The sequence below is a fragment of the Molothrus ater genome, chromosome 9, assembly GCF_012460135.2.
Source record: "Molothrus ater isolate BHLD 08-10-18 breed brown headed cowbird chromosome 9, BPBGC_Mater_1.1, whole genome shotgun sequence".
In the NCBI taxonomy this organism is placed as follows: Eukaryota; Metazoa; Chordata; class Aves; order Passeriformes; family Icteridae; genus Molothrus; species Molothrus ater.
Window position 1 is genome coordinate 22074969 of NC_050486.2, and position 25386 is coordinate 22100354.

Below are 25386 nucleotides of genomic sequence, written 5' to 3' on the forward strand. Positions count from 1 at the left end.
CTTTGAAAATATTGAGGATCCACAGTTTAGTCAAGAAGGACTAGGCATAAAATAGTGGGGTTTAATTTTAGTGTTTCTAAATTTCTGTGTCAAAGCAGTTTGCATCTGATTTCAGCTATGGAAACTTGTGTTGCTTAACATCTTCCTAAATAGTTCTGTCATGGTCCGGGAGTCATACAAATCCTTGTGGGATTGAGGAAAAATATTTGGGGATTTTTCTGTTCTGTCTTTTGACTTAACTGATGGAGAATTTGAAAAGAGTAGCCACCAACTGGTCTATTTCAGGCTAATTTTGGTTATTGTTTTTGTAGGTCCAAATGCTAGTCAATTAGTAATTTTGTATAAGTGAAAGGAAAGGAAATTCTGAGCACAATACATTGAAGTTGTTGTACTCAGTACCTTCACATCTTGTGGCTTTTTAAACCTTTCTCATGCGTGGAGTTGGACAGACAATTGCTTTGTGTTCACTCAGTGAATATGCCAGTGAAATAATTTTCTATTGGGAATGCTTTCTGAAGCAGTAAATTTTTAACACACTTGGCAAATGTCCTTTGTAAAAAGAAAATTTCATCAGAGCACTAAATATGATGCATGAAATCGTTACCTGTGAGTTGTTCTCTCTGTTCCAAGTATAACGACTCTGGAATGTGCAGGCAGGAGATACAGCCACAGTATTGTCACTGCCTTTGTTTATGGATTGTCATGGAAGTCCCATTTCATACTTTATTAATAGAGTCCTTAAAGCTTTTTTTTTTTGTCTTCACAAGCACTGCTTGGATTGACAGCAGCTTTAGCTGATGCTGAATTTCATGCATTTTGAAAAATGTCAATGCTTGAATTATATTAAGCTGCTGAATTCAAGGTATTTACGCTTCTGGGGCGGTTCTCAACGCTGCACTTTGAGGTGTAGGAGTATGAATGGTTATTCAAATTAGTTGGGAAGCTGGTAGAAAATGTCAAATCTCTTTTTGTCCCCAGATGAAATTGCCTGGCCAGAAGGAGATGATGCACTGCCTCCAGATGCCCAGGACCTCATTTCTAAGCTTCTCCGCCAAAATCCTCTGGAAAGAATGGGAACAGGTAAGAGCTTTGTGCACAGGAAAACACTGCCCACAAGCAGTGGATGAAGCCACCTTGCCAGTGATGCACACCCACTCGTGTTGAGGAATGCTCATGTGGAGCTGGGCAGCAGTTTGTACTGGATTCAGTGTGGTGGGGCTCTGGGAATTGGTGTCACATGTCCGCGAGCCAGGCAGATTTTACTGTCCTGTCTGGGAAACAGGAAAGGGGCACTGTCAGCTTGGCAACATCACTTCTCTGATTTGTGCTGCTCCGTTATAGGCTTGAGGGTTGTGTCTCCATTTGAACAGTGGATAATCAGATTTCTTTGAAGTTCTCTTTGAGTAGAAGCTTAATCCTTGCCATGGATGTGAATTCCTGGGTGTAATAAAGTAAATGAAAACTTTCCCCTTCCTAGAGGCCTGTAGTGTAGAATTCTCCAAACATACAGCAAAGTCTGATAATCTGTTTGGCAAAGTCAGATATGTCTGTCAGTCTTTCTGTATTATAATGTCAGGTTGGAAGTTTTACAAGCCAACACTTCTCATTTCCTCATAGTAAATAATAATAAGTAACCTCTAGCTACATTCTTGTTTTAAAGTAATTTGTGCAACACTGGTTTCACATGACAGCTCATCTTTCATTGATTTGATTAGTTTAATTTAATTTGGGATTTTCAATTCAGAATTACACTTTAAGGATAAAAAAAGCTTAGAGATAAATATATAACAATTCCAAAAGGTTCAGCAGATTTAGCACATGTGCACACAAGGGTGATGAATAGATCATGAATTAATAATGATATCAGATGGTTTTCACATGTTCTTCTCTGCTTAAAATCCATGTACTTGAAAGATGTTGCTGTCATGGAAAAGATGTAGAGTTTCTAGCCTTATAAAAGGAGTTGATGGACTGATTTTTTTTGATTTCTTATATACCTGTAGTGCTGAGACTGCTGTTTCACTTGGCATGTTGTAGTGCCACTGGCACTCAGCAAACCTTTTATCTCTTTTACTCTGCTCTTTTCTTTTCTAAAAAGAAGGTATCATCTGCAATGAATATTAATTTAGTTTGAAAAAAAATGCATAAATGGGTAGACAGATAGTCTTTACTTTTTCCTTCTGGGTACCCAAGCTTCTGAGCTTAATAACAATAGATACTAATTCAGGAAGATAGGTGAGCCCTGTCTTGTTCTAGGCACATGAATGAGTTTATTCACAACAGTGGAGTTGTGAGTGGTCACTCACATTCTAAGTGCCTCTCAGAGTTTGCTCTCTTCATTCAGTTATGAACAAGATGGTGTTCAGAGTATGAAAATTTTAAATTAAGGTGTTCTTAATCTTGAACTTGCTGTGGAATGCAACAGCAGATGCTGTCTTCCAGTCTCTGTGTTGTTGCTGAGCAGGAAGAGGAGGTGGGAAGGAGGAAATCTTGTTCAGGTTTTATCCTGCATGACCACTTTGGTAAAAGGATAAGTTGTTTCTCAAAATTCCTGGAAAATGTGTGAATTAAAAATACTCGAGTACATTCTCTTAGGCTCTTGGTATTTTTAGGGTTTGTTTTTCATGTTATGCAAATGCTGAAAGAAATACTCTGCAGTAAAAGGTGCTTTTTTTCAGGTAGTGCCTTTGAAGTGAAGCAGCATCGGTTCTTTAAAGATCTGGACTGGAATGGATTACTCCGGCAGAAAGCTGAATTCATCCCACAGCTGGAATCTGAGGATGACACAAGCTATTTTGACAGTAAGACTCGAGACTTGGCCTAAACAGCATCATATTTCTTGTGCATATTTCATTTTTGAAATTGTTAGAGATAAGTCATTTTAGAAATTGAATAAAACGCTTGATGGGAATTGCTTTAAAAAGTTTCTTTTGAATGCCAAGTAAGGTTTCTTTGAAGGCAAATTAATTTTAAATGAAAAAATGTTGCTGCTGGAGTCAGTTGGCCTTTCACTGGTGCCTGTGGTCCTGCCAGCCATGGGCCTGCAGTGAGAGGTGCTGCCATTGTCATGCTGGGTTCATTAAACTTCTTCCAAAGCATTTGGTAAATCCAAATTCCTTGAGTTTTTGAGCAACATGATCTTTCCCTAGTGACTCTTTTCAGCCAATAAATGTTTTAAAACAACCCCAAAACAAACCCTAGACCTTGAAGACAAGTATGTGGAGAAAATTCTTAAGAGATTTGAAGTAATTTGAATTATTTTTGCTGCAAGTGTATCGCTTTATTTTAATATTACTAGCTCTAATGAGATATGAAGTGTCTGTCTAGTGTGTATAAATGTCTGGGAACTGCCATGGTATCAGTGCTGTGTAAGATTCCTGGTATTTCAAGATAAGCACCAGACAGAGTCAGTGCTCTTGGGAGAGAAGGGAGGAGCGTCACAGGAGGGATGGAGAGATCTCTCTTCCCAGAGCCTCTGCTCCCTAACTTTTCTCATTTGACTTGGGGAGCTGAGCAGGTGGAAGGGGCTTGGTCAGGGTGAGGTCTTTGCCCCTCTCCAGCTGCAGAATAGGATACTGGCTGTTTCAGTTCTCTGAGAAATGGAAATTTCTGCTCTACATCAATAGACTCTCTCCCATCTTGGCCTGGTTGAACCTGTGTGAAGCACATTTTTTCTCTGCTCTTGTGCTTTGCTGAGAGTGAAAGGAGGGAGAGAGAGCAGGTGCCTCCAGCCCCTTGGCTCTCACACTGAGAGAGCCACTAAATGGAATCACAAGCAGTGATTCCATTTAGTGCTCTTCCACTTTGGGAAAGGGGCTTTTAGGCCAGACCTTGTTTGGAGAGGTAGGATTGGCAGAGAGAGATGGATTGAGAAATCTCTGTGTGATTGCTGCAGAGAGCAGCTGGAGTCAAGCTGTGCAGAGGGGGCAGAGGTGGGGTTTCTACATGTATTGAGGTTGTACTGGTGCAACATACATGGAGAAGCTGATGTGGTGGGCTGTCCTCACCACTAACTGTGCTTACAGGATGGGGAAACTTTGGTCACTGAGTTGGGTCAGTGACTGGCAGAGGGGCAGCAGCCACCAGCAGATCCTGGTGGATGAGAGCAAAACCACTGGGTCTGTCAAGCCAGAACCATGGGAAACTCCCCAGGTGCCCTGGCACACTTGGTGTCAGGGTGACCTTGGTGTGACTCCTTTATAAAGGCTGGAATTCTCACATCAGGAAATATCTGACATAGACACTGATAGGAGTTGGTGTTGCTGTTATAAACCCTAATGCAGAAAATGTTAGAATGTATAAAAGTAGCTTTCTGGCTGATGTGATGCAGCAAATTTGGCTCAGTGTAGTTATCAGCTTTCTGTAGCCAAACTTATTAGTGCCCACCCCACAAAATCCAGTGTGGCTGGCTTAGAAATCCAGTGCTGCAAATCTCAAAGCACAAAATCTCTTTGGAAGAAGTTTTTACATTAAAAATAGCTTTGCATATTGGCTGCTTGCCCATTTTCTTTCACAAAATCTAATCCTTTTCCTAGTTGCAAGAGGGAAAAGAAGAGATTTTCTTTTGGGTAAATATTTTTATTTTTTTAAGTAGGCTTGTATGTATGCAGGACAGACTTTGTATAATCAAAAAGCTGTTTATTGGGAAGTTGGACAGTGAATTGTTTCCATGTTTCCTTCCATGTGATTGTTTGCTGTAGGGAAGAAATATCCCTACCGTGAAGGGTCTGCAGGATTAGGCACCTTTTGAGTATCAGCTGCTTCCAGAATGGAATACAGCTGACAGGATAAGATAAATTCAGTGCCAAGGAGATATTCTTCACTGGCAATTGCACGGGATGAGCAAAAACTGGCTGGGTATGTTTCAGTATTAAGGGAAATACCCTGCATGGTGTATAAACATTCCAAGTTCTTTAAGCAGACCAGAAGCAGAGATGTGAGTTACCAACACTCCCCACACTGATGCAAGTGCCATGTCTTGTTCCCAGCCCGTTCAGAACGGTACCAGCACCTGGATTCAGAAGAAGAGGAGGACACTAATGATGATGATCATGTGGAAATTCGGCAGTTTTCCTCGTGCTCACCCAGGTTCAGCAAGGTAGGGACATGCTAACTTGTTGAAAGAAAACAATCTAGAGAGGAGCCATGGTTTCTTTGCTTCCTATGGGGCAGATTTTAATCATCTGGATGCTCTATGGGATCTCATGGTGTGTAGTATTCACTGAGGAAAGAAAACACTGCATGAGTTGTTTATTCAGTGGTAGTTTGTGGCCTGTTAAAAGGTGAGTACCAGAATAATTGGAGAATAACATTTTATATTTCTTAATCTTTCACCAATATGCAGGGCATTGTGTAGTTCTCTTCTGAATCTGATACAGCCTGATGTTTTTACCAATGACCTGGATGCTGGCATAGGGAGTATCCAAAACTTACTTGCTTTGAGAAGTGTCATTCTGAAAGGACCTTCCATGGGTGACAAGATGAATTTGGGAAGAAAATCAATTCTGACATTTGGAATTAGGGTCTAAAATCAAAGGGGTAAGAACATCAGTGAAGTTTACATCACTCATTGTCTCAAATACAGCCTGAGGAAGAAAAGGCAAGGTGACAATTTCAAAGAGAAGGGTCTCAGCACAGAGTCCTTCACGACTTAGATGTGCCAAATTATGGAAGCAATAATTTTCCATACTGGGCTTACCAGTAGGAAGGCCATAGCTGGGGTATTCTGGTCTGTACTGGGCAATGTTCTTGAAAAAATGGAGTCCAGAGGAAAGCAATGAGAATGACCTGAGTTCTACAAAACATAAAACCTCTGGTGTTTTCAAATACATAACTAGAAGGACAGGACTACATTGGTCTTCCTGTTAAAATATAATATGTTTGGGAGGGGCAGAAGGGAGAAGAAATGCTATTTTGAGGCAGCCACTTAATGAATTGTATTTCCCTCTTAGTGAGATGAGAGAAGGAATTTTACTTAGGAGCTCTGAAAGGTATTTTGGTTTTTCACAACAGTTCCTCCAGTTTTCCACTGCTGAAGTCAGTTTTTAAGGACCAGTTGGTTCTTTGTCCTCAGCCAGGCTACAGTGGTTTAAATAACAGTTACTCTTAATTTAATGGAGTTGCTCCTGATTTGCATCACTAAAAGTATGTTTAAAATTGGACTTGAGGATTAGTTGGTGTTTTGAAAAAGTTCTCATGAGTACGTAAGAGTTTCTTTTCTCTGTCTTTTCTCACCATGAGTATTACTCATTTGTTAGACTGAAGCTTTTCTTTAGGGCTCAATGTTTTTGCCACAAAGAGAGAAAGTTCACTTTTAATGAATTTATTTTAAGACCTGGAAAATTATACAGCATTTGTAATGTGGGAGGCATAAAAGGCTCATTATATTTTGAAATTCTTGTCTGACAATTCAGCCATATGATTTATTAATAGTTATCTTGTTGATGCTCTGAATTTTTAATAACATTATTTTCATTAATCTCTTCTTATGTAAATTAGGTCCACAGTCAAGTGTAGTTTTAAAAGGATGGATTTTTTTGCTTAATCATTTAATTATTTAAAGACGGCTGTAAAACCAAGAAAGGCACTTTCATTAAGCTGTCAGCATTATAGTAGATTCCTTGAGGAGGGCAGGACTTTTTTGTTCTGAAATAAGCTTGGGGCAATGCTGATAGACTGATAATGAAATGGGGTCATGAGTATGATGCCTATCACTGAAGTGAATTTGTGTAGTAAGATTTCAAGATCCAGATGCCAGCCTTCAAGAGTTGTGCAGCTGTCTTTAGCAATAGTTCCTCTCTAATTTGAGAATTGTTAAAACCAAAAATCAAAGTAATTTCATGAAGTTTGTCAGTATTTCTGTTGTGTTTGCAAAGGAGAGGCATTGGGTGCTGTTGTAGAAAAGCATTTTAGGGTTTCTGAGGCTGGGCCTTTTTCCTTTCCCCCCCGGCACACCTTGAGCACACCTGCACTGTGTTACTTGCTCAAAGAGCATCACCAAGTTCAGGCTTTCAAGGGGGAATTTCAAGAGGAGATTTTTCCCCTTGCTCAGAAAAGGCCCCTGGGTTGGTTTTCCCTGCTCAGAAGGATCTTTTGCTGCACACAGGTGTACAGCAGCATGGAACGACTTTCCATCCATGAGGAGAGGAAGACTCCACCACCAACCAAGCGGAGCCTGAGCGAGGAGAAGGACGATCGGCTGGACAGCCTGGGGGGCCTGAAGAGCCGGGACCGCAGCTGGGTCATTGGCTCTCCTGAAATGTGAGTGCTGTGCAACTGAGTCTTCTGTTCTCCCCAGCAGCTAAAAAAGACCAGCCAAAACTTTCTATGACCAGTGTTTAGTGAGGAGAGCTTCTTGTGTTGTATTTCTGCAAGAGAAGCCAGGGTCAGATAGCTAAAAGGGAATGTGTAGAAACTCTACAGTCCTTAAACGTATCTAGTTAAGTACTAACATCTTCTAAGTCGGTAGCAAATACTTTTAATAAATTTAAAGGTATTCCAAGCTTAAGGGCAGATTTTGTGTGTTACGTCAGACACGTACCCACATTAGTTTTTTCTCTTAAATTAATGCAAATTCTGGTGTCGCCAGACTTTGACCTTTTGTTACAAAGCAGAGAAATCATTAGGAAAGTTCAAAGTTTCAAAAGTTCAGAATATGCCTGAAAAATCTTGTGCTCTAATAAAAAATGTCAGTAAAATATATGAATACCCACAATTTGGATACCTGCCATGTTTTTGGCATTACTGAAAACTTACTTTATAAAAGGGATGTCTCTCATTTTGTGCAACCCCTGTAAAACCTTTACACTAATGTTTGGCATTACAAAGAACATAAAATGTGGCTCTGACCTAGTCTGTATGACTCCCTTAAAAATGTTTTACAGATTGCACTCACAACTGAGGTGCACTTCATTTTGCATTAGGCCTTCCTGTCTTCTAATTTAGAGCAACTTTGAAAGAAAAATGCAACAAATTCCAAAAGGAACATGGAGGATGATTTGCATTTTGCAAGTGTGATTTTTTAAAAAAAATCATATTTAATACCACGTTCAGATGTCACTCTTGCGCCGAGGTCAGGACAGGAACAGGTGAGAGGCAGGATCATAGAAAAGGCAAAGAAGGCTTTATTCAAAAGAACCGCGCGGTTTTTATAGAGTGGTACGATAGATTCTATTCTATTGGCTGACTAAGAGAAACATCTTTCTCACGCTCTGTCCTTGAGAGGAACAGAAAAATAAATTAGAAAAACACCACCTGCAAATTGTTTATAATCAACAAGTTATCACATCTTTCCAGCTCCCTAAAACTTCTCGCAAGCTGCTGTGAGAAACACTTGCCGTTTCTCTCTCTCTGTCCCATGGCATCCACATTCATTGTATTGTATTTTTCTTTGGGTTTATTCCTTCCTTTCCTAGAAGTTGGAAATCTAAACTCAGGTGATGCCCCAAGCCTTTGTTGTTTTAACTCCCAGTGTTGTAGCTTGGCCACCAAACCTCACCTTAAATTGGACACATGGGTTGGATCTATGTCCTGTTTTCACCCTTCCAAGCTGGTTGTGGCCTGGCTCACCCGGGGCCCTGTCTGGTTCTGCCCGCAGCCTGCGCAAGCGCCTGTCCATGTCCGAGTCCTCGCACACGGAGAGCGACTCCAGCCCGCCGCTGACGGTGCGGCGCCGCTGCTCGGGGCTCCTGGACATGCCACGCTTCGCCATCTCCGCCGAGGACGAGGGCGCTGCCCTCAAGCGGCCCCAGTCCGAGGGGATGCTCCTGTCCACGGTGCAGACACGGGAGGGGCTGCCCCTGCCCATTCCAGAGCAGCCTGTGGAGCACGAGCTGCAGCTGGAAGGGGATGCTGGAGCCACCACCCCCTCCACGGCCGCCGGCAGCGCCTCGGCGCTGACAGGTACGTGCTTGGTGTGGGGTGTCCTGCTCCCCAAGGAGGCCGTGTTACCTTGCAGAGATGAACTCTGTAAAGCTGGCTCTGGGTGTCAGGGGATGTGAGTGCCTCATGCTATGTAGATATTTTAATGTAGTTTTGTGGATGTGCTTGCCTTTGAAATAACGCCAGTGGTTTCATCTCCTCAAAATTGCATCGTAGATTTCAGTGCTGTCTCTTCAAATTGTTTTAGGTCTTCTCATGCTTGAGATTCATATGATCTATGCCTACTTAGAACCACTGGGTCCCTACCTGCGACAGCATTAATTTAAGCATTAATCAGAACAGATCACTGCTGAGTTGGAGCTGGAGAACGTGGGTGTCAGCCATACCAACAAATCCATGCTTCCTGTGGTTTTGCTTATCCCAAGAGTTTGGAGAGACTTGAAATATGCTGGGGAAGTGGGGCTTGTGTCAGGGACATGCTACTTTTTTAACAGCCAAATATGCGGAAATTCATCCAGTTGTAGTCTCAGAAAGGTGCAGCCTAAATTTATTAGAGTGGCCCTTAGAAGTCAGTGTTTGATTTCTCAGCAACTTTTACTGTCCTGGGGCTTTTCTTCAGCTCTGGGCTGAGCTGAACCTTCCTGTGGTGGTGGCCTGGGCTGCTGCAGTGCAGGACTGAGCTCTGAGTGCTGGAGTGTTCCCAGCTCCTGCCCCTTTCAGGGCATTGGGAAGCCAAGGGGGTGAAGCTGCCTGTTCTGAGAACAGAGGAGGCCAGAGCTGGGAACTGCTGTGAAGTAGTAAGGAGGGGGAAAAAAGGAAGTTTGGGACAATGGAAGAAAGAGGGGAAGTTGAAATGAAGGTTGGCAAAAGAAAATTTGAGAAAGAAGGCATAATTAGGGGAAGGACTAGATTGTGGGGTTGAATAGCAAGGTCTAACTGGGTAAGAAAATAAAGAACAAGTTGCTGGGACAAACTGGGAGCAAGCAGGCAAAGCAATTGTGATGCATTGAGAATGGAGAGGAAAGGGTACTGAGGAAGTAGTCAGAATGGCAGCAAGAATGGACAAGGTGGAGAGCACTGGGCAGATGTGATGGGGGACTGATAGCAGAAGGTGGAAATGCCCTAGAAGAAATTTGCCTCCAGAGTAAAGCCAAACATTCCTACATCTTATTACTCCTCTTCTGCAATCCAGTCTGTGAAATTCTTTCAAAAATTGTTCCATTCCCCTTCATTGCCCATGCTCCCTGAAGAGACCTGGTGCTGCCACCATGGAAAGAAGAGGTGCAAGGGTAAAGGAAGGAAGCTGCCTCATACTTGCTTGGCATAGGTGCCATAAGTGAAACCTTGGGCTCTCAATTTCATGCTAAGAACCTAGAAACATGCTGTTAAAAATGGCAAAGAACACTTCCATTGCTAATTTGAGTATCTGCAATGTGAGATTGGCAAAAATTAGGTTCTCCTGGGCAGCCTGCTCCCCTGAGCTCAATACATTAGAGCAGTCTTTGATCTAGTGCATGGAATCCAGGGATACCAGTGCTTCAGTGTCCCCAAGTCAGAGGCTTGAAAGGAATTTAATTCCTGTCACTATCTCAGACTGCTCCTCTAATTTATGTGGCACCTTTTCCCATGCAGCCTCCAAATCTGGGTTCCTCATTGTCTGGGAGCCTGATTTGAAACTCTGTGCCTCTTAAATGTTGAACAAGCATCTGGTCCTGAGGTCTATGGGAATAGTGCTTCAAATTTTTATTTTCATGATACTTCCTGCTTCACTTAGTATGCAGAGCAGTGCTGCCCACTTAAATAACGATGATCAATGTTTTGTTCTGTCCTCATTGTTCAAAATGTGGCCCTTAGGCTTTATTTATTGCATGCTGCTTAAAATTTGCTTTTGAAGACAGAATGATTAATTTCCCTTGTGGAGTTGCTGTGATGTTCACCACTTTCATTTCTAAGCACCTTGTAAATTCTAATTACTGTATTTTCACAGTGCCCCTTTAAGGTATCACATGGGGGACTGAGGCACCGGCCTTGAGTACAGGACCCCCAACCCCCAGCATCTGCTGTTGTTACATGCCCAGTCCGATCTTCAAGATTATTTTGCATTTTATATATAATTGTAGCAGGTTAAGTAATTCAAGGCTAAATTGCAACGGTGCACAGAGGGGGGCAAATTAAGGTTGTCTTTGCAATCCACATTTTTACTTTCCCTGACTTGAGTACCTTAGTATTCTCCTAAAGTGGTTTTTTTATGTGCAACTCCAGTAGAACCTGGCTCTCCTATTACAGGCAGTTTTAACTTAAAGATTGACAGTTCTTGCTGGTTGTAAAAATGCAGCACTTTCTATAAACCCGTTTTCATCTGTGAACGATCCCAGTGAAATGGTGCGCAGAAGTGCACCACGGCTTTAGGATTCATGGAACTGCCGCTGAGCAATGTGATTTCATTAGCCAGCTTTTCCACAGAATAGAAGCTGCTAATTTTCTGTGTTCGGAATAACACCATTTCTGTAAATAAAAATTCAAGCCCTGGGGTTTCTTCTTAGGAAAATTTACTCTTGGACTTCATGTAAACATGACTTTGATTTAATGTATTTTGCCTGTCGGGGAATAGACTGTTAGGAATTCCCTGTGGTTCTAATCTGTTTTAATTTAAACTGTAGCTGGGAGCACTGCAGATTTCTCTGATCCACGAGCTCGCAGTAATAGCAATGAAGGCCCAGACTTTACCACTCCAAAAGCCATCAGCGATTTGGCAGTGCGGCGGGCACGACACAGGTTGCTCTCTGGGGAATCAGGGGAGAAACGCACCTCGAGACCTGTCAATAAAGTGATTAAATCAGCATCCGCTACTGCCTTGTCTCTCCTGATTCCCTCAGGTAAGAAATGCCTTGAGTGAGGCATTGTCAGAATCTGCAAGCACTAAACAAAAGGTCTGCCGACAGATCCTCCCCCTTCACTCTCCTGGAATAAAGCCTTGGCTGGCAGGAGGGGAGAGAGCTAACTTTTACAGTCGGTTTAATATTTCCTGCTTGCAGGTTGATGAGCACTGCTGTGCCACAGACAGCAGTGCTGTGCGTGTGGTCTGACTGCAGCTTCTGCAAATGGCAGCTGGGCCCTGTTCTTCTCCTGGTTTTGTTTAAATTGACTCCTAACTGGTCTCTAGACAATGGTGCAGCAAGGAGGTATAGAGACAAAAAGTGATTGTAACCCTCAAGGTGCTGTTTTTTGGGGTCACATGCTAACTACAATGCTGTTTGAGAATGAAATGTGGCTGGTGCATTTATGCACAGGGAAGTTTCAGAAACTCCAGATGACTTGGTTGAGATTCGTTGCTCAAGAACTGAACAGTGTAAGTAACTTAAGTCAATGCTGAACTACTCACCTTCTTGGCCCAGCTATGTCTACAAGGAAAACCAGACCTTTACAATTCCCAATGCCAGGTGATAACTCCTAGAGAGCAGCTCAGCCATTCTGAGCTGTGACAGACTCGTTCAGCAGAAGGAGTTTCTCCCCACAGGGATTTTGTCCCTTTCCAGAGGAAAGACCATGCTGTATTTCCAGGGCTGTGCCTGTTCTTGCCTAGATGGGAGCAGGGAATGCAGCTGGGCCATGAGCAATGCCCACCTGTTCCTCCCAGCAGTGAGCTGGAGGCAGGAATGCACCTGCTCTTGGCAGCCTTGTGGTGATGCACATCACATTTCTTGTGCTTTGGGCATCTGTTACTTTTTGAACTACGAACTCCCTCATGAAAACCTCTAAAATGTGTATTTAATCACCCAACAAAGGTTTCTCCAGAGCTGCTCTCATCTGCCAGGTAAATATGTGCTGGGTGATTCAGTAGGTATTTCTTAATGGATTAGAGATTACCTTCTACAGCTGCATTTAGTATTCCTGATCTTTGGGTTTATTTTACTGATGTTGACCAGCTTTACTGTAAAATGAGAGTTCTGTATTTGCTTTGTACTTTAAAAAGTGGATGTTCCACCAGCAAGCAGTCAGGTAGTTTATCTGAAAGCCCAGCCCATGGCTTTTCATTTGGGAAACTAACTCAAAAATAACTTGTGAAGTTGCTTTTCAATAGCAAAGTCCCTGCAGTAGCTAGTATTTTAGATATTTTTGCCCCTGTGAATTTAAAACATGACCAAAACTGACTAGACGTAGTTGTTGTGTGATCACCTGCTCATTCCTTTTGTGTCAATACTAACTGATTTGGATTTATCTCAGCACCAGTGTGTAACTTGCACCAAGATCTAGAGACATCTGATTTTCTGGAGGAGGATAATACATTATAACCTGGAAATGGGGTTGCAGGATTGTGCCTAGAGCAAATGCTCATTGTAAGTCCTGGAAAGAGAAGTAGAGAACACTGTGACCCAACCATAATTCTGTATGAGCAGTGCACTAAATGTACACCTCCAAATGTGCCTTTTTGGAAACTCCGCTGTTTGTATTACAAAGCTTGAATTAGTTGAAGCTGCAGGCAGACCCAGCTCTGGTGAAGGCCACCAGCTTTAAGACCATTAGCAGATACAGTTTCATAGCTGTTCTCTAACAAGAATTTTCTCTCTTTTGGAGGCCTGTTTTCCTAATTTTTGCCCACCTTTATGTCATCACTGTAGATCACCACACGTGTTCTCCATTGGCCAGTCCAATGTCACCTCATTCTCTCTCCTCCAACCCATCTTCGAGGGACTCCTCACCCAGCCGCGACTTTTCTCCTGCTATCGCAAACCTGAAACCACCAATCATCATCCATCGGGCTGGAAAGAAATACGGTTTCACTCTGCGCGCCATTCGCGTCTATATGGGTGACAGTGATATCTACACTGTGCATCACATGGTCTGGGTAGGTCTCTGCTTTTCTGCACACAGGACCCTCGGGGCCACAAATGCATCTAGCCAGGGCTGTGGGGTTTAGCTTTAGAGGTTGTGTTTTGCCACCTTGTTTTCTCTCTCCTTAATCACACTCAAAGTTGTCTTTTTGGTGGGAAGAACCCTAGATAAATAACTAAATAACTAAATAAATAACAGGACTTTGGGTTTTCCAATAGTTTTCAAGCCCATCACAGAACCACAGCAACCTTTCTTTCCTTCTTTTCTCCCTGGTTACATGAATCCACCTCTTTCACCTGCAGCACATCCTTTAAAGCATGCTTCTTTGTACATACCCTCTTTCTCTTTATTGGGGTTGTTGCGTGAAGGCCCATTATAGCTAATTTATTCAGGCTTGTGTTAGTGATTATAACCTGCTTCTGATCAGTTCAGTCTGCTGGGGTTTTCCTAGCAGTCGCTTGGAATTGATTACAAGCCTTAAAGCATCACTGCTGCTATGCTGATTGCCATGGGATTTAGCTCTTGGCTTAGTTGTGAGCTGTGCTAAAAGGTCTGGTTTCCATGTCTGTATCACTTCCTTCCCATTGCTGCTAGTACTTGCTGGTACTTGATCTCTGTGTTCCTTTTGTGTCAGTGTAGATGACTTCTAGGAATGATCCATTCCCTGAAGCAGTGTTGTTAGGATTGTGTAGGTAGGGAGAATGCAGTCAGGGTAAAGGTGATTCATTTTTTCCCTTGCACTTCTGTGTCATTAGGTAATATGGACTTCACACCCTTTGGTCCTTATTTAACACTCATTCTGAGAGAAATAATTTGAAACCGAATTTTTGCCTTGCCCCTCCCTTGCATTTCTTGAACAATGCTGAGTTTACCAAGATACTAATTTGGAATCTTTCCTGTCTAGAGGGAGATATGTGCATTCCCCTGCACATCTGTCTCCTCATGGTGAAGGAGGCTTACATTCCTGACCAGGGACAGGGGAAAGGCAGTGTGTTCACAGGGGAAAAGTCTGATGTTGGATAGGTTAATAAAGGATGGAAAATAGAAAAAGAAACTCTGTTTGGGATGAGATGCAATATAGGCACCTTAAACACATGGCAGAGTCTTCCTTAAAAGTCTGTTGGCCACCTTTGGTTCCAACATGTACATGGAAGGATGCTGGATTTGGGGATGGCAAAAAAATTGAAAGAGGCTGAATGTTTGTCTGGAAATCGAGAGCATCTGGGTAACATTCCTGAGTGCTGTAAAATTTTTGGAAGTGTGTTAAGCCTTTTGCTTTGGGAAGAGCTGGTCTCTAGATCAGCTTAACCATTCTGGCTGCCTTGGATCAGGGTAAGACTGGTGAGATGCTGGGGAGGAGTGGAGGAGCACAGGGTTTTGTGCTTGGCCATGCCAGGGGTGATTTCTTTCCCCCTTCTCAGAAGCAGCTGGGGCCAGCTGTAGCAGGAAGTGACACAGATGGGCTTTGAGTCCCATCTGGGCCAGGGGCCCTGCACATTCCCCTTTCAGAGCAGTCACCCCTTGTTGTTGGCAGCACGTGGAGGAAGGGGGTCCGGCCAACGAAGCAGGTCTGCGGGAAGGAGACCTGATCACCCACGTCAACGGCGAGCCGGTGCATGGGCTGGTGCACACCGAGGTGGTGGAGCTGATTCTGAAGGTAGGGGCTCAGTGCTGTTACAGTTTGGAAAACACGAGCAGCTGGTTTAAAATGTATGTAATTTTGGCATTGTCTGAAATACAAGTGTGCACACAGCACCTGGTGGTATTTAAGAGCAGCTTTGTACTGGTTGGTGTTGAAATTATCCAGTTAAATGACTTGTGTTTGATACCTCTCTGAGCAGAATTTGTTTGCAGAAAAAACACCCCAAAGTTCTGGACTGTTCCAAGAGACAGACATCTTTGGGATTGCAAATAGAGGAGCACTCAGTACTATTATTTTTTTTAACATGAGTGAGACAAGACATGCTCTGTGTTGCAGATTCATCATGATAGATGCCTGATATGCTCACATCTGCCATCAGTCAGAGCATTGGGAATAGGATTGGTGACAGAATATCACTTTGTTCAAGTTTCCAAGTATTACAAGTATTAAATTGAGTCATTTGGGATCTCAATGGGAGAGGTCAGATGCTGTGTTCTGCCTGCTCTGGGAAGCCTTACCTACCAGCTGGGGTCTGAGCTAATCATTTGTGAAAGCCTGACTAACGAGGGCTCTCTCTCGGCAATTCCTTAATAAATGATAGGTGGAAATGTTGAGGGGAAAAATGGAGTTTGACAAAGGATTACAAAATGGCAGGCAGCAATAAACTAGCAGCCTACCTGCTTTGCCTGCAGATCTCCTTCAAATAACCATGTTTTAAGCAGTGTCTCTTTGTCTTGTGTCTGACAGAGTGGAAATAAAGTGTCCATCTCCACCACACCATTTGAGAACACATCCATCAAAGTTGGTCCAGCTCGAAAAGCCAGCTACAAATCCAAGATGGCTCGTAGGAACAAGAAGAGTAAAACAAAGGATGGTCAGGAAAGGTTTGTTTTTATGTTTCTCTGTTAAAATTAAAGGGTAACCAAGATAATGTAAAAGATCCTTTGAGAGATCTTGTCAAATCCATTTGCAGATAATATATATCAGCAGGTAGGTCCTTTAGTTCTTCCTTTCTTCTTTTTTTTTCTCTTTTACTGTGACACAAAATTGACTGAAATATGCTAGTAAAGGTAAACAAATCATTTGTGCTTGTACACACCTTTTGAATGCTCTTCCCCAGTAAGAAGAAGAGTTCTCTGTTGAGGAAGATCACTAAACAAGCATCACTGCTTCACACCAGCCGGAGTTTATCGTCCCTGAACCGGTCCCTGTCATCTGGAGAAAGTGTGCCTGGCTCTCCAACTCACAACCTGTCTCCTCGGTCACCAACCCAGAGCTACAGATCCACTCCAGAGTCTGTACACTCAGGTAAAAAAAAGAGACATGAAACAAAACAAAACTAAGCCAAAAAATCCAGTCAAACAAGAAAAGAAAATACTGGAGGAGACTTTTGCTGATTGATTAATTTTGGAAATAAAATACACAGCAGCAGGTAGCAGGTCTCTCTGTGAAGCAAATGACAGCAGTGATGTCGATTACCTTAAAGATGGATGTGTTCTTGTTCATTGATTCATTTAAAAATGAAAATCCATACATCCTTTTAAGAATGCACTTGCTGTACTACAGGATCCTTCCACTTTGATGAAAATGTGTGTTATAAGTTGCAATCTTTTCGTAGCAGTTTGACACATTTTCTGTGTTCAGAGAAAAGAAATCAAAACAGTGTGGCAAAGCCATATTTGAAAATTGAATCAGCTGCTGGAATAAAGAGATTTGCATCTAGGGAATAGCAATGAAACACGTGGTTTGTCTGATCAAAGGGGTTTTTTTTCCAGAAAAGTGTTCTCATAGCTGAGTGTTTCTTACTGTGCTCTTGTGTTGGGTGCTAATGATGTGAATTTCCATCAGAAGCCTGGCAATGTTGCCTTCAACATCACTGCTGTGCTTTGGAGTAACATAGCATTGTGTCTTGACTTATTTTCAATAACTTGTTTTAATGGCCAAATATGTATTAATCTTCTTGGTATTTTTTTCTTTGTTCTTTTTGCTTTTTTTTTTTTTTTTTTTTTTAAGTTGGTGGCAATTCTTCTCAGAGCAGCTCTCCCAGTTCCAGTGTTCCCAATTCTCCAGCCAGCTCTGGACACATCCGACCCAGCTCCCTGCATGGCCTAGCACCAAAGCTCCAGAGGCAGTACAGATCTCCAAGGCGTAAATCTGCAGGAAACATCCCTCTGTCCCCGCTGGCTCACACTCCATCACCAACCCCGCAGTCCACGTCACCGCAGCGCTCCCCATCTCCTTTGCCAGGACACTCAATTGGCAGCTCCAGTATCATCCAGTCTTTCCCAGTAAAACTACACTCCTCTCCACCACTGGTGAGACAAATTTCTCGCCCCAAAAGTGCCGAGCCCCCTCGGTCTCCTTTGCTGAAGAGAGTGCAGTCGGCCGAGAAACTGGCTGCCTCTCTGTCCTCCTCTGAGAAGAAGCTGGGCTCCTCAAGGAAGCATAGCTTGGATATCTCCCACTCTGAGTTCAAGAAGGAGATGTTGCAGCGGGATCCCAGCCTCCAGAGCCTGCAGGAATCTGCCAATGAAACGACGGGCGGCAAACTCGGGCTGGCGGAAAAAGGGATGCTGCAGAAGCCGGGCTCACGGAAGCTGGGTGCCATCCGGCAGGACAGGGTGGAGAGGAGGGAGTCCCTGCAAAAGCAGGAGGCCATCAGGGAAGTAGATTCTTCTGAGGATGAAACAGATGATGGTTCAGAAGATAGTCAGGATGGGAGAAGGGTGGACAAGCCCCGTGGCAGTGGAGACCAAGGCTCGGATTCTTTTAATGAGGACAATAAGTTTTCATCTAAATTGGAAAGCAAAGATAGTATTGAAGACGATGCCTTTCTACCTGAAGATCCAAAAGGTACAGAAGATTTGCAGAAGGGAAATACTCAACAAGCAAAGCCTGTTTCAGAGCCTCTGCAAATCAGTGTGCACCCCTCCCCACCAGAGCTCCCCTCAAGAACTGCTCCAGAAAAACTAGCTAATTCAGAAAAGCCATCCCTAAAATCAGAAACAACTGCAAAGGAGCATAAATTGCCAGAAAACAAAACTTTGGAGTGTTTTGGTCCAAAAGACAGGTCTTCTGAAGCAATCAAAGATCTTGGGAGAACTCCAGGTACTCAAAAACCAGTAGATCTCACCGAACATATGCAGTGCCCATCTATCAAACTCCTGGAACTTGAAGAAGGTGATTCTTCTGGGGCCTCCTGTGGTAAACTTGACTTAAAAGAGCCTGTGCTAACAGAAAGCAGTCAGAAAAAACAGGATTCCAAACCTCTGTTGGCACTTTCCTCATGGTGCCCAGCAAACACGAGCACTCCTGTCGCGGTGAGCCCCCCAGACCGCGGCGAGAAGGGTCGCGAGGAGACGCCTCAGCCTGTGGAACAGCACAGCTCCTCATTTCTGTCTCCTGGGAGCACCAGTGAAACTTCCCAAAGAAGTCCTAGCCCTGACAAGCAGCAGCCCAGCTCATCCCAGGCAGAGGGTGCTTTAACCTCCAGCAAAACCAGCCCATCAGGACCCCACCAGTCCTCCCCACTCCTCATCCCCAGTGCCATCTCCGTGTCCCAGTTGGTGCCCCTGGCCCAGAGCGTGTTGGGCCCTTTGAAGCTCAGCAAGTCTGGGTCTGGAGAGGTGGAAACAAAAAGGATTTGGGCGCCTCCTCTAAAGAGGAGAGAGATTTGAAACAAAAAAGGCAGGAAATTTCACAAGTAGGAGAATGTCAAGAGAAAGCCAAAACCTCTAGCACAGATAGTCTGACCACGACAAGTGGGTCCTGTGCAGAGTCCTTACATCCAGCAAAGCCCTGGGAGGCAGTGTCTCCCATGGGGGCCAAAAAGGAGGCAACATGTCCTGTGGTGATCAAGAAGGAGGCACTTTTTTGCAGTGCTAAAGCATCTGAGGCGTTGGCAGGGAGCTGCAAAATCACTCCGTCAAAAGAGCTGTCTCATGCTCTTGGACCAGCGGCTCTGAGAGCATCTCCTCTGCCAGATGGCAGCACGAGGCCCTGTAAAGAAGGGACTCTGGCACAAGCAAAAAGCAAAGAGGTTGGAAATCAGTTAAAAATACAAGACTTTCCCCTGTCACATGATGATGCTGTAAAGAAAACATAGCAGCATCGCTGGTACTCATGGACTGGAGCGTTCTACATTCAAAATAGAGACTGCATGTTTGAATTTTGTAATATACACTAATATAAAATAGAACTTGTGTACATCTATTTTTGGGAGGGTTTTTTTCATACTGTTTTTTGTGTTTTTTCATCCTTGCTATTCTATTTTTGTACACAGTAGTGCTTGCTGTTTGAGGTCTCTTTAGAACAGGGTATCTTTAAAGCAGGGCTTAAGAAACACTTTGGTTTCATTTTTTTCCCTTCCACACCTTTTATTTTGCCTGAGTTTAGGGCCTGATGTGCTCTTCCCTCTAATTCTGCATTTATTTGAGATCCCAAAAATTCTGTGTGCAAAAAAAGGCAGCTTGTTTTTAAATTTCTGCTTTTCAGCATTCTCTTTGAAATTCCATTGAAATTCACAAATGTCAAGTTTTTGCTCCAGTTTTACAATCTGATGTCCCTTGACAAGAACAAGAGCCTACCCTCTTGTCTGCAAGTTATTCTGAAACTGCACACCCTCTTTGGTGCAAGTAAAACCTCTTTGTCACCATGTGTCTTCACAGTCCTGTGTCCTTAGAGGACGTGGAGACAAAGGACTTGGCTGGAGAGACTGGACAGAGAGAGATCCCTGTCTTCTCTTTGAAACAAGTAGGAGTATTTTTCAATGGAATTATCAGAAAGAGAAATCTCCAATCCATAAGCTGGCTTTTGGGGGGATTGTTTTTACTTATCTCTATGGGACACATGGCAACTTTTCCTTCTGTTTTTAAAATTTTAGTGATGTTTTATCTTCCTTTCTCTGGCTTCAATTCATAACTTGCCCTGCCTCAGAGTAAGTGGCCCCAGGAAAGGGGTGCCTGTAGGTTGGTTTTAAAGTAGAAAAATTTGTAGTTGCATATTCTCCAGTGTCTGGCAAAGTTATCTCAATGAAAAACGACCTTTGGAGACTTTTCCATCTCTTGGTGAGTCTAAATAGGTAGGGATTTTAAGGTGTCCCTTAACATTTCTGAACTGGGGCTTGGGAAACTTGCTGAGTTTTCTGAATCTGCCTGTTTTAAAAACAAACCTATGAAGAGTTCAGACTCCTCGAGTTCTGTGGTCAAGCTGCAAGCAGACTTTAAAACACATGTGATATTTTCAGATTTCAGCTTTAATAGCTAGATCATTTCCACTGCTGTGGTCACTTTGCATTAAAATCTTACTCTTTACTCCTAGGTTTAGACATCGCTTTGCTCTAAGTGTGACCGACTCTGGGTGACAGTGCTCCCTGCTGAGGATTAGACCAATAATAATGCACCAATAAATGTGTTGAGTGGTGATACCTGTAGCACTGTAAGCCATTTCTTCATCCAATTAAAAGTTCCTCTCAATGAACACTCCCATCATTTGTCCCAGATTGTGCTCAGCTTGTATCCTAGTCTTGTCTGAGTGGATCTCCCTGCAGATCTCACTGGCTTACTCTGTTAGAAGCAGAATGTCTGTGCAACAGTATTCCAGGCTAAAACCCATCTCTGTTGGTCTGATTTCCTTACACTGCTGCTTCCTTCACTGTCTTGGCTTTCTCTGAACTTGAAGTTTTGATTCGCTTCCCCTGAATGCAAATATCTTTATTATATAGGAATATATTTTCTCTGTCTCTTTCAATCTGATTTTGGTACAAACCACAGCTCAAAAAAAAACTCTGGAATCTCACCCTGTTTCTTTCTGTGTAGCAGTTGATTCTCCCCATTATATACTTGATTTTGGCTGCTTGGATTTTATTTCTGGACCAAGGTTTGGTTTGGTTTGAGCTTTTTTTTTTTTTTAAACATGTTTAAATGAGTGTTTACTCTGTGTGTCAGTGTGAACATGTATGGTGTTGCTACTACACTAACCAAAGCCTCAGCGCTCCCAGGTAACACCTTAATAAACCTGGTTGTGGTGGTACTGAGAGCAGAGCCTGCTGTGCTGTCTCTCTGCTCTTTTCCCTGGAATTCATAGGCTGCTCGTATACACTTGGTTTGCAATTACAAACCACAGTATTTCCACTGCCTTGTCAGGGTCCTGGGTGTCTCCAACCTCTCCAAGTGCTCTTGGTGGTGAGTGTCGTTCAGTGCTGATTTAGAGCAGTAGCAAGTAAGGAACAGACTTGGCAGGATCTGGCACTTGCCTGGCTGGTTTTCTCCCTGATGGGTTGATCTGCTAAAATACTGTTGAGAAACAGCGCAGGATATTATGGCATGGACAGGAATAGTGAAAAGTGGATTTGGCATCCTGAGTCTGTGGTAATTACAAAGACAAGCCTCCTTGACAAGCTGATCTCCTGAGAGCACCTGACCTTGGTGAAATGGAAGTGTCTGTGTAAATTAAGGAGTTGTGTGAGGATGTGGTCTGACCTGGCTGTTCCCTGGGTGGCAGGTCCCCCTTTTCCTTCTGTGTTTAAAAAACCTGAGGAGAAGACTGACCACTGCTCGTAGGTGAGCATGGGGTGTGAGCCAGGCTGGGTAACCTGGTTCATCCCCACGAGCAGGGGTGGGACCCTGTGACGGTACCAGCTTTAAGCTGCTGACTCCCTGCCTTTGCAGCCACTGCTTCCCATGCTGAATTGCAGAATTATCCTTTCCTAGGCATAAAAGGAGGAGTGAAAACCTTGCTATGTCACAGCTTTTGCTGCTTTTGCCTGTGTTGGCCAAAGAAAAGGTGAGGTACGTGTTTTGTTGCCTCTTTTGTAGCTACGGTACAGAGAGTGGTCAGTGCAATTAAAAATCCGTGGGTTTTTGGAAGCCAAAGCCGAACAACGTTGCCAGGAAAGCATTCTAGTGAAGCCCTGTATCCCCTGCTCTTGCTCAGTCCTGCAGTTTCCCTCAGTGTGCCAGGTGCCCCATCATCCCTGTTCTACCTGCTGTCAAATTTACATGGCGCACTTTAACAAAGGGTTTGGGCAAAAACACTTTCTCTATTAAGTTTTGATAATAAGCCAGGTAGATACACCAAGACTTATTCCTTGCTCTGCTATAAATTCCTTAAACACCTTCTCAAAAAAAAGCTTGCAAAATGTGTTGGGAGGGAACAGGGAGTTGGAAAAGCTGTGTCTGAGGGGCACGAGTGTGTTCCCAGCTGCAGCGCCCAAGGGAGGCCCCAGCCTGTGCAGCCCTTGGTCTCCGTGGGTAATCCCGAATCAGGAGGCCAAGGTGAGGTGTGTTTGGTGAATGAGCCATGCATGTCACCATCCAAATATGCTGCTTTCCTGCTTTGTTTCCCTCTTCCCTTCTGTCAGCTTGGTTGTGTCTCCTGCTCCTCGCCCGTGTTGGGACGGCAGCGCCTGAGCTGGTTCGGCCTCCGCAGCTCCTCTCTGCTCCTGCATCCCTGCCCCGTGCCTCAGTGTTATTTTCCCCTTTGTCTCTTACTGTTGCAAACTAAGAGAAATGGATGATATTTATTGTAAATATTAGACTTTAGCGTTGTACTGGCCACTCCTGGGTCTGAATGTTGGAGGCCTTTGGCTGCTGCTGTACTAAAGAGCGCTTGTGGGGGAAGGGGTAGGAGTGACCTGTGGGTTTGTTTGCCACACTTGCATTAAGGTGTGATTTGGAGTAATTTTCTTTTTTTGTTTGTTTTGTTTTGTTTTTCTTCTGAAGAGGGGAGGATAAAGTCTTTCTCTGGTTTTCTCTTACTGGATGTGAAGGATAATTCTGTACTTCTAGTAGAAGATTTGACAGAAGTGTGTGTTTACGTTGTGTTCGATTACCATATCCAGGTGGCTGTGAGAGCACCTCCTGTGCTGGGCTCTGCCAAGCCGTGTCACTCAGCACTTAGCTAGATAAGAGAAAGTGTGGAATTTCTGTGTTTTTAGAAACTTGAACAATTGCCACATAATAGCGGTGCAATAATTTTTATTCATGTTGTACCTGCATGTCGATGTTCAAATCCTCCTCCAAAATAAATAATTTTTTTTTTTTTACATAAATCCTAACTCGTGTTTGTCTCTTGGTTGGTCTCCCCCCAGTTTCTCATAGCTTTGGTGGTGGCTGTACTCCCAGCCTGCCTGCTCAACCAGTTACTTGGTGGGGCAGAAAATGGCCTGTGGAGTGTCTGGGTACAGGAGTAACTCTGCCAGGCTGTTGGGGATTTTCTGCTCCACAGGCCAGGTGTGTGGCTAAGCCAAAGCTTTCCACTCTGAAACTGAAGCCCAGAATTTACTATCCTGTAAGTTTATGGTGTTTTGTGTCACTGCTAATGCAGGTTCCTGATGGTAAAAATATGTAAGAGGTAAAAGGGGTAAAAACCTGTCAGACGTAAAACTTGGCTGAGCGAGATAAGGATGTGACTGGCCACAACTGCACACCTTGTCTGATGGGTTCAGGAATTAGATGCACAATAAAATCCAGAGGGCAGGAGCTTGGCATGGGCTTGGATTAGCCATGGGGCGAGAGCCAGCAGGTGCTACACGGCCCCTTTTTCACCCATCATTTAGGCAGCCTTGATGCTGCACCACCCAAAACCTTTCCAGAAACAGATATTTGCTTTTAACATTTGCAGGTGTGTGCCCTCCACATGGAAAAGCCTTCAAAGGCTATTCCTGTCCTTGGAAATAGAGCTGGGGAGACGTTCACGTCTGGGGGGATTGGACTAATCCTCATTCGCTGCTGCCAAGGATGCTCAAAATATCCCGTGTCTCCGTGCTGCGGAGCGGGAATCGGGGGCGAAGCTCGGCTCCGTCCGCGGGAGATTTGCGGAGCCTCTGCCGGCAGCCGCTGCCGGGCGTCATCGCTGACGAGCGCTCATGAGAGAGAGAGAGATGCTCCTGCCCACGCCGAGCGGGCCCGGAGGGGACAGCGGTGCCTCCCCTGGAATAACCCCCTGAGTGTCACGGCAAAGGATCCCTGCTCCCCGCTCCGGGCGTGCAGCAGGGGCTGGCCCTGCCCCACAGCCCAAACCCAGAGCATCATCTCCAGCAACCCACAGAGCAGCACCCTGGATGAGCAGAGTTTGGTGCAAGGGCTTTTCAAATTGCCTTTTCATGGAAACAGAGATATTTTTCTCCTTTTTAAAGGCTCACTAGATGGAATTTAATTAGGGTTATTTTAGAAATATTTTTCTCCTTTTTCAAGGCTCACTAGCTGGAGTTTAATTAGGGTTATTTTAATGTCCACAGCCCTCCTGTAGAGGTTCCCCCAGCCAGGAATAAGTAATTCTCAGTCCACAGCAGTTTATTCTTCCAGAGGATTGAGCCACAACAACTAAGGGCCATTTTTTCCTCCCAAATGATGGCCTGGAAGTGGCAGCCCAGTGCACTTTGGCTCCTGCTTGCCAATGCTGAGATTTGACTCCTTCCCCCAGGATCAGAGGGTGGGGGTGGGTGTCTGGGGAAAGTCCCACTGCCAGCAGCCTGGCTGCCTGCAGCTGACCTGGAATCCTGAAGGTGGGAACTGGGGGGAAAGCCAGAGCATCCTGCACAGGTGCACTGTTGGTCAGAGCATGGAGCTGATGGGTTTGATCCCTGTATGGGCCATTCACTTAACAACTGGACTCGTGGTCCTTGTGGATCCCTTCCAACTCAGAATATTCTGTGATTCTGTAGACAGTCTGCCCAGAATGGAAGCCACAGCTGGAATTGCTGTTGGATGCACCGAGGACTCAAGAGGAACCTGAGGCCCCTCAAGTGTTGCACTCCACATTGCTGTTCCCATGTGAATCCAGGGCACCGAGTGCAGGGGCTGAGCTTGGGGGGGTGTGCAGGTGTCCGTGGCTCCACAGGGTTTAACTCTCCCCATCTGCCTCTGCTCTGTGCAGCCTCATTCCCTGTGACCATGGCAGCACCCAGGGCTGGCCTGCAGCCACCCCCTCTCCAGCCTCCCTCATGTGCCAGTGGGCTTTATATTTTAAACGCTGATTAGGGCTGACCTCATATTTCAGAGCTTACTTCATAGTCACTAATGAGGGATTAG

At 44.2% G+C, this 25386-nt stretch overlaps 1 protein-coding gene across 1 annotated transcript in view; it reads left to right on the top strand.

Moving 5' to 3' along the window:
- The window catches only part of MAST2 (microtubule associated serine/threonine kinase 2), a 187598-nt gene extending 164201 nt beyond the window's left edge, over positions 1–23397 (top strand). Inside the window, 12 exon segments of the mRNA XM_054515725.1 lie at positions 979–1080; positions 2679–2801; positions 4989–5098; positions 7106–7260; positions 8597–8901; positions 11541–11756; positions 13500–13726; positions 15248–15370; positions 16103–16239; positions 16476–16663; positions 17369–18985; positions 18988–23397. Coding sequence (XP_054371700.1) covers positions 979–1080; positions 2679–2801; positions 4989–5098; positions 7106–7260; positions 8597–8901; positions 11541–11756; positions 13500–13726; positions 15248–15370; positions 16103–16239; positions 16476–16663; positions 17369–18985; positions 18988–19460 — 3776 coding nt within the window. The 3' untranslated portion in view covers positions 19461–23397.
- Positions 23398–25386: the final 1989 nt, after the last annotated feature.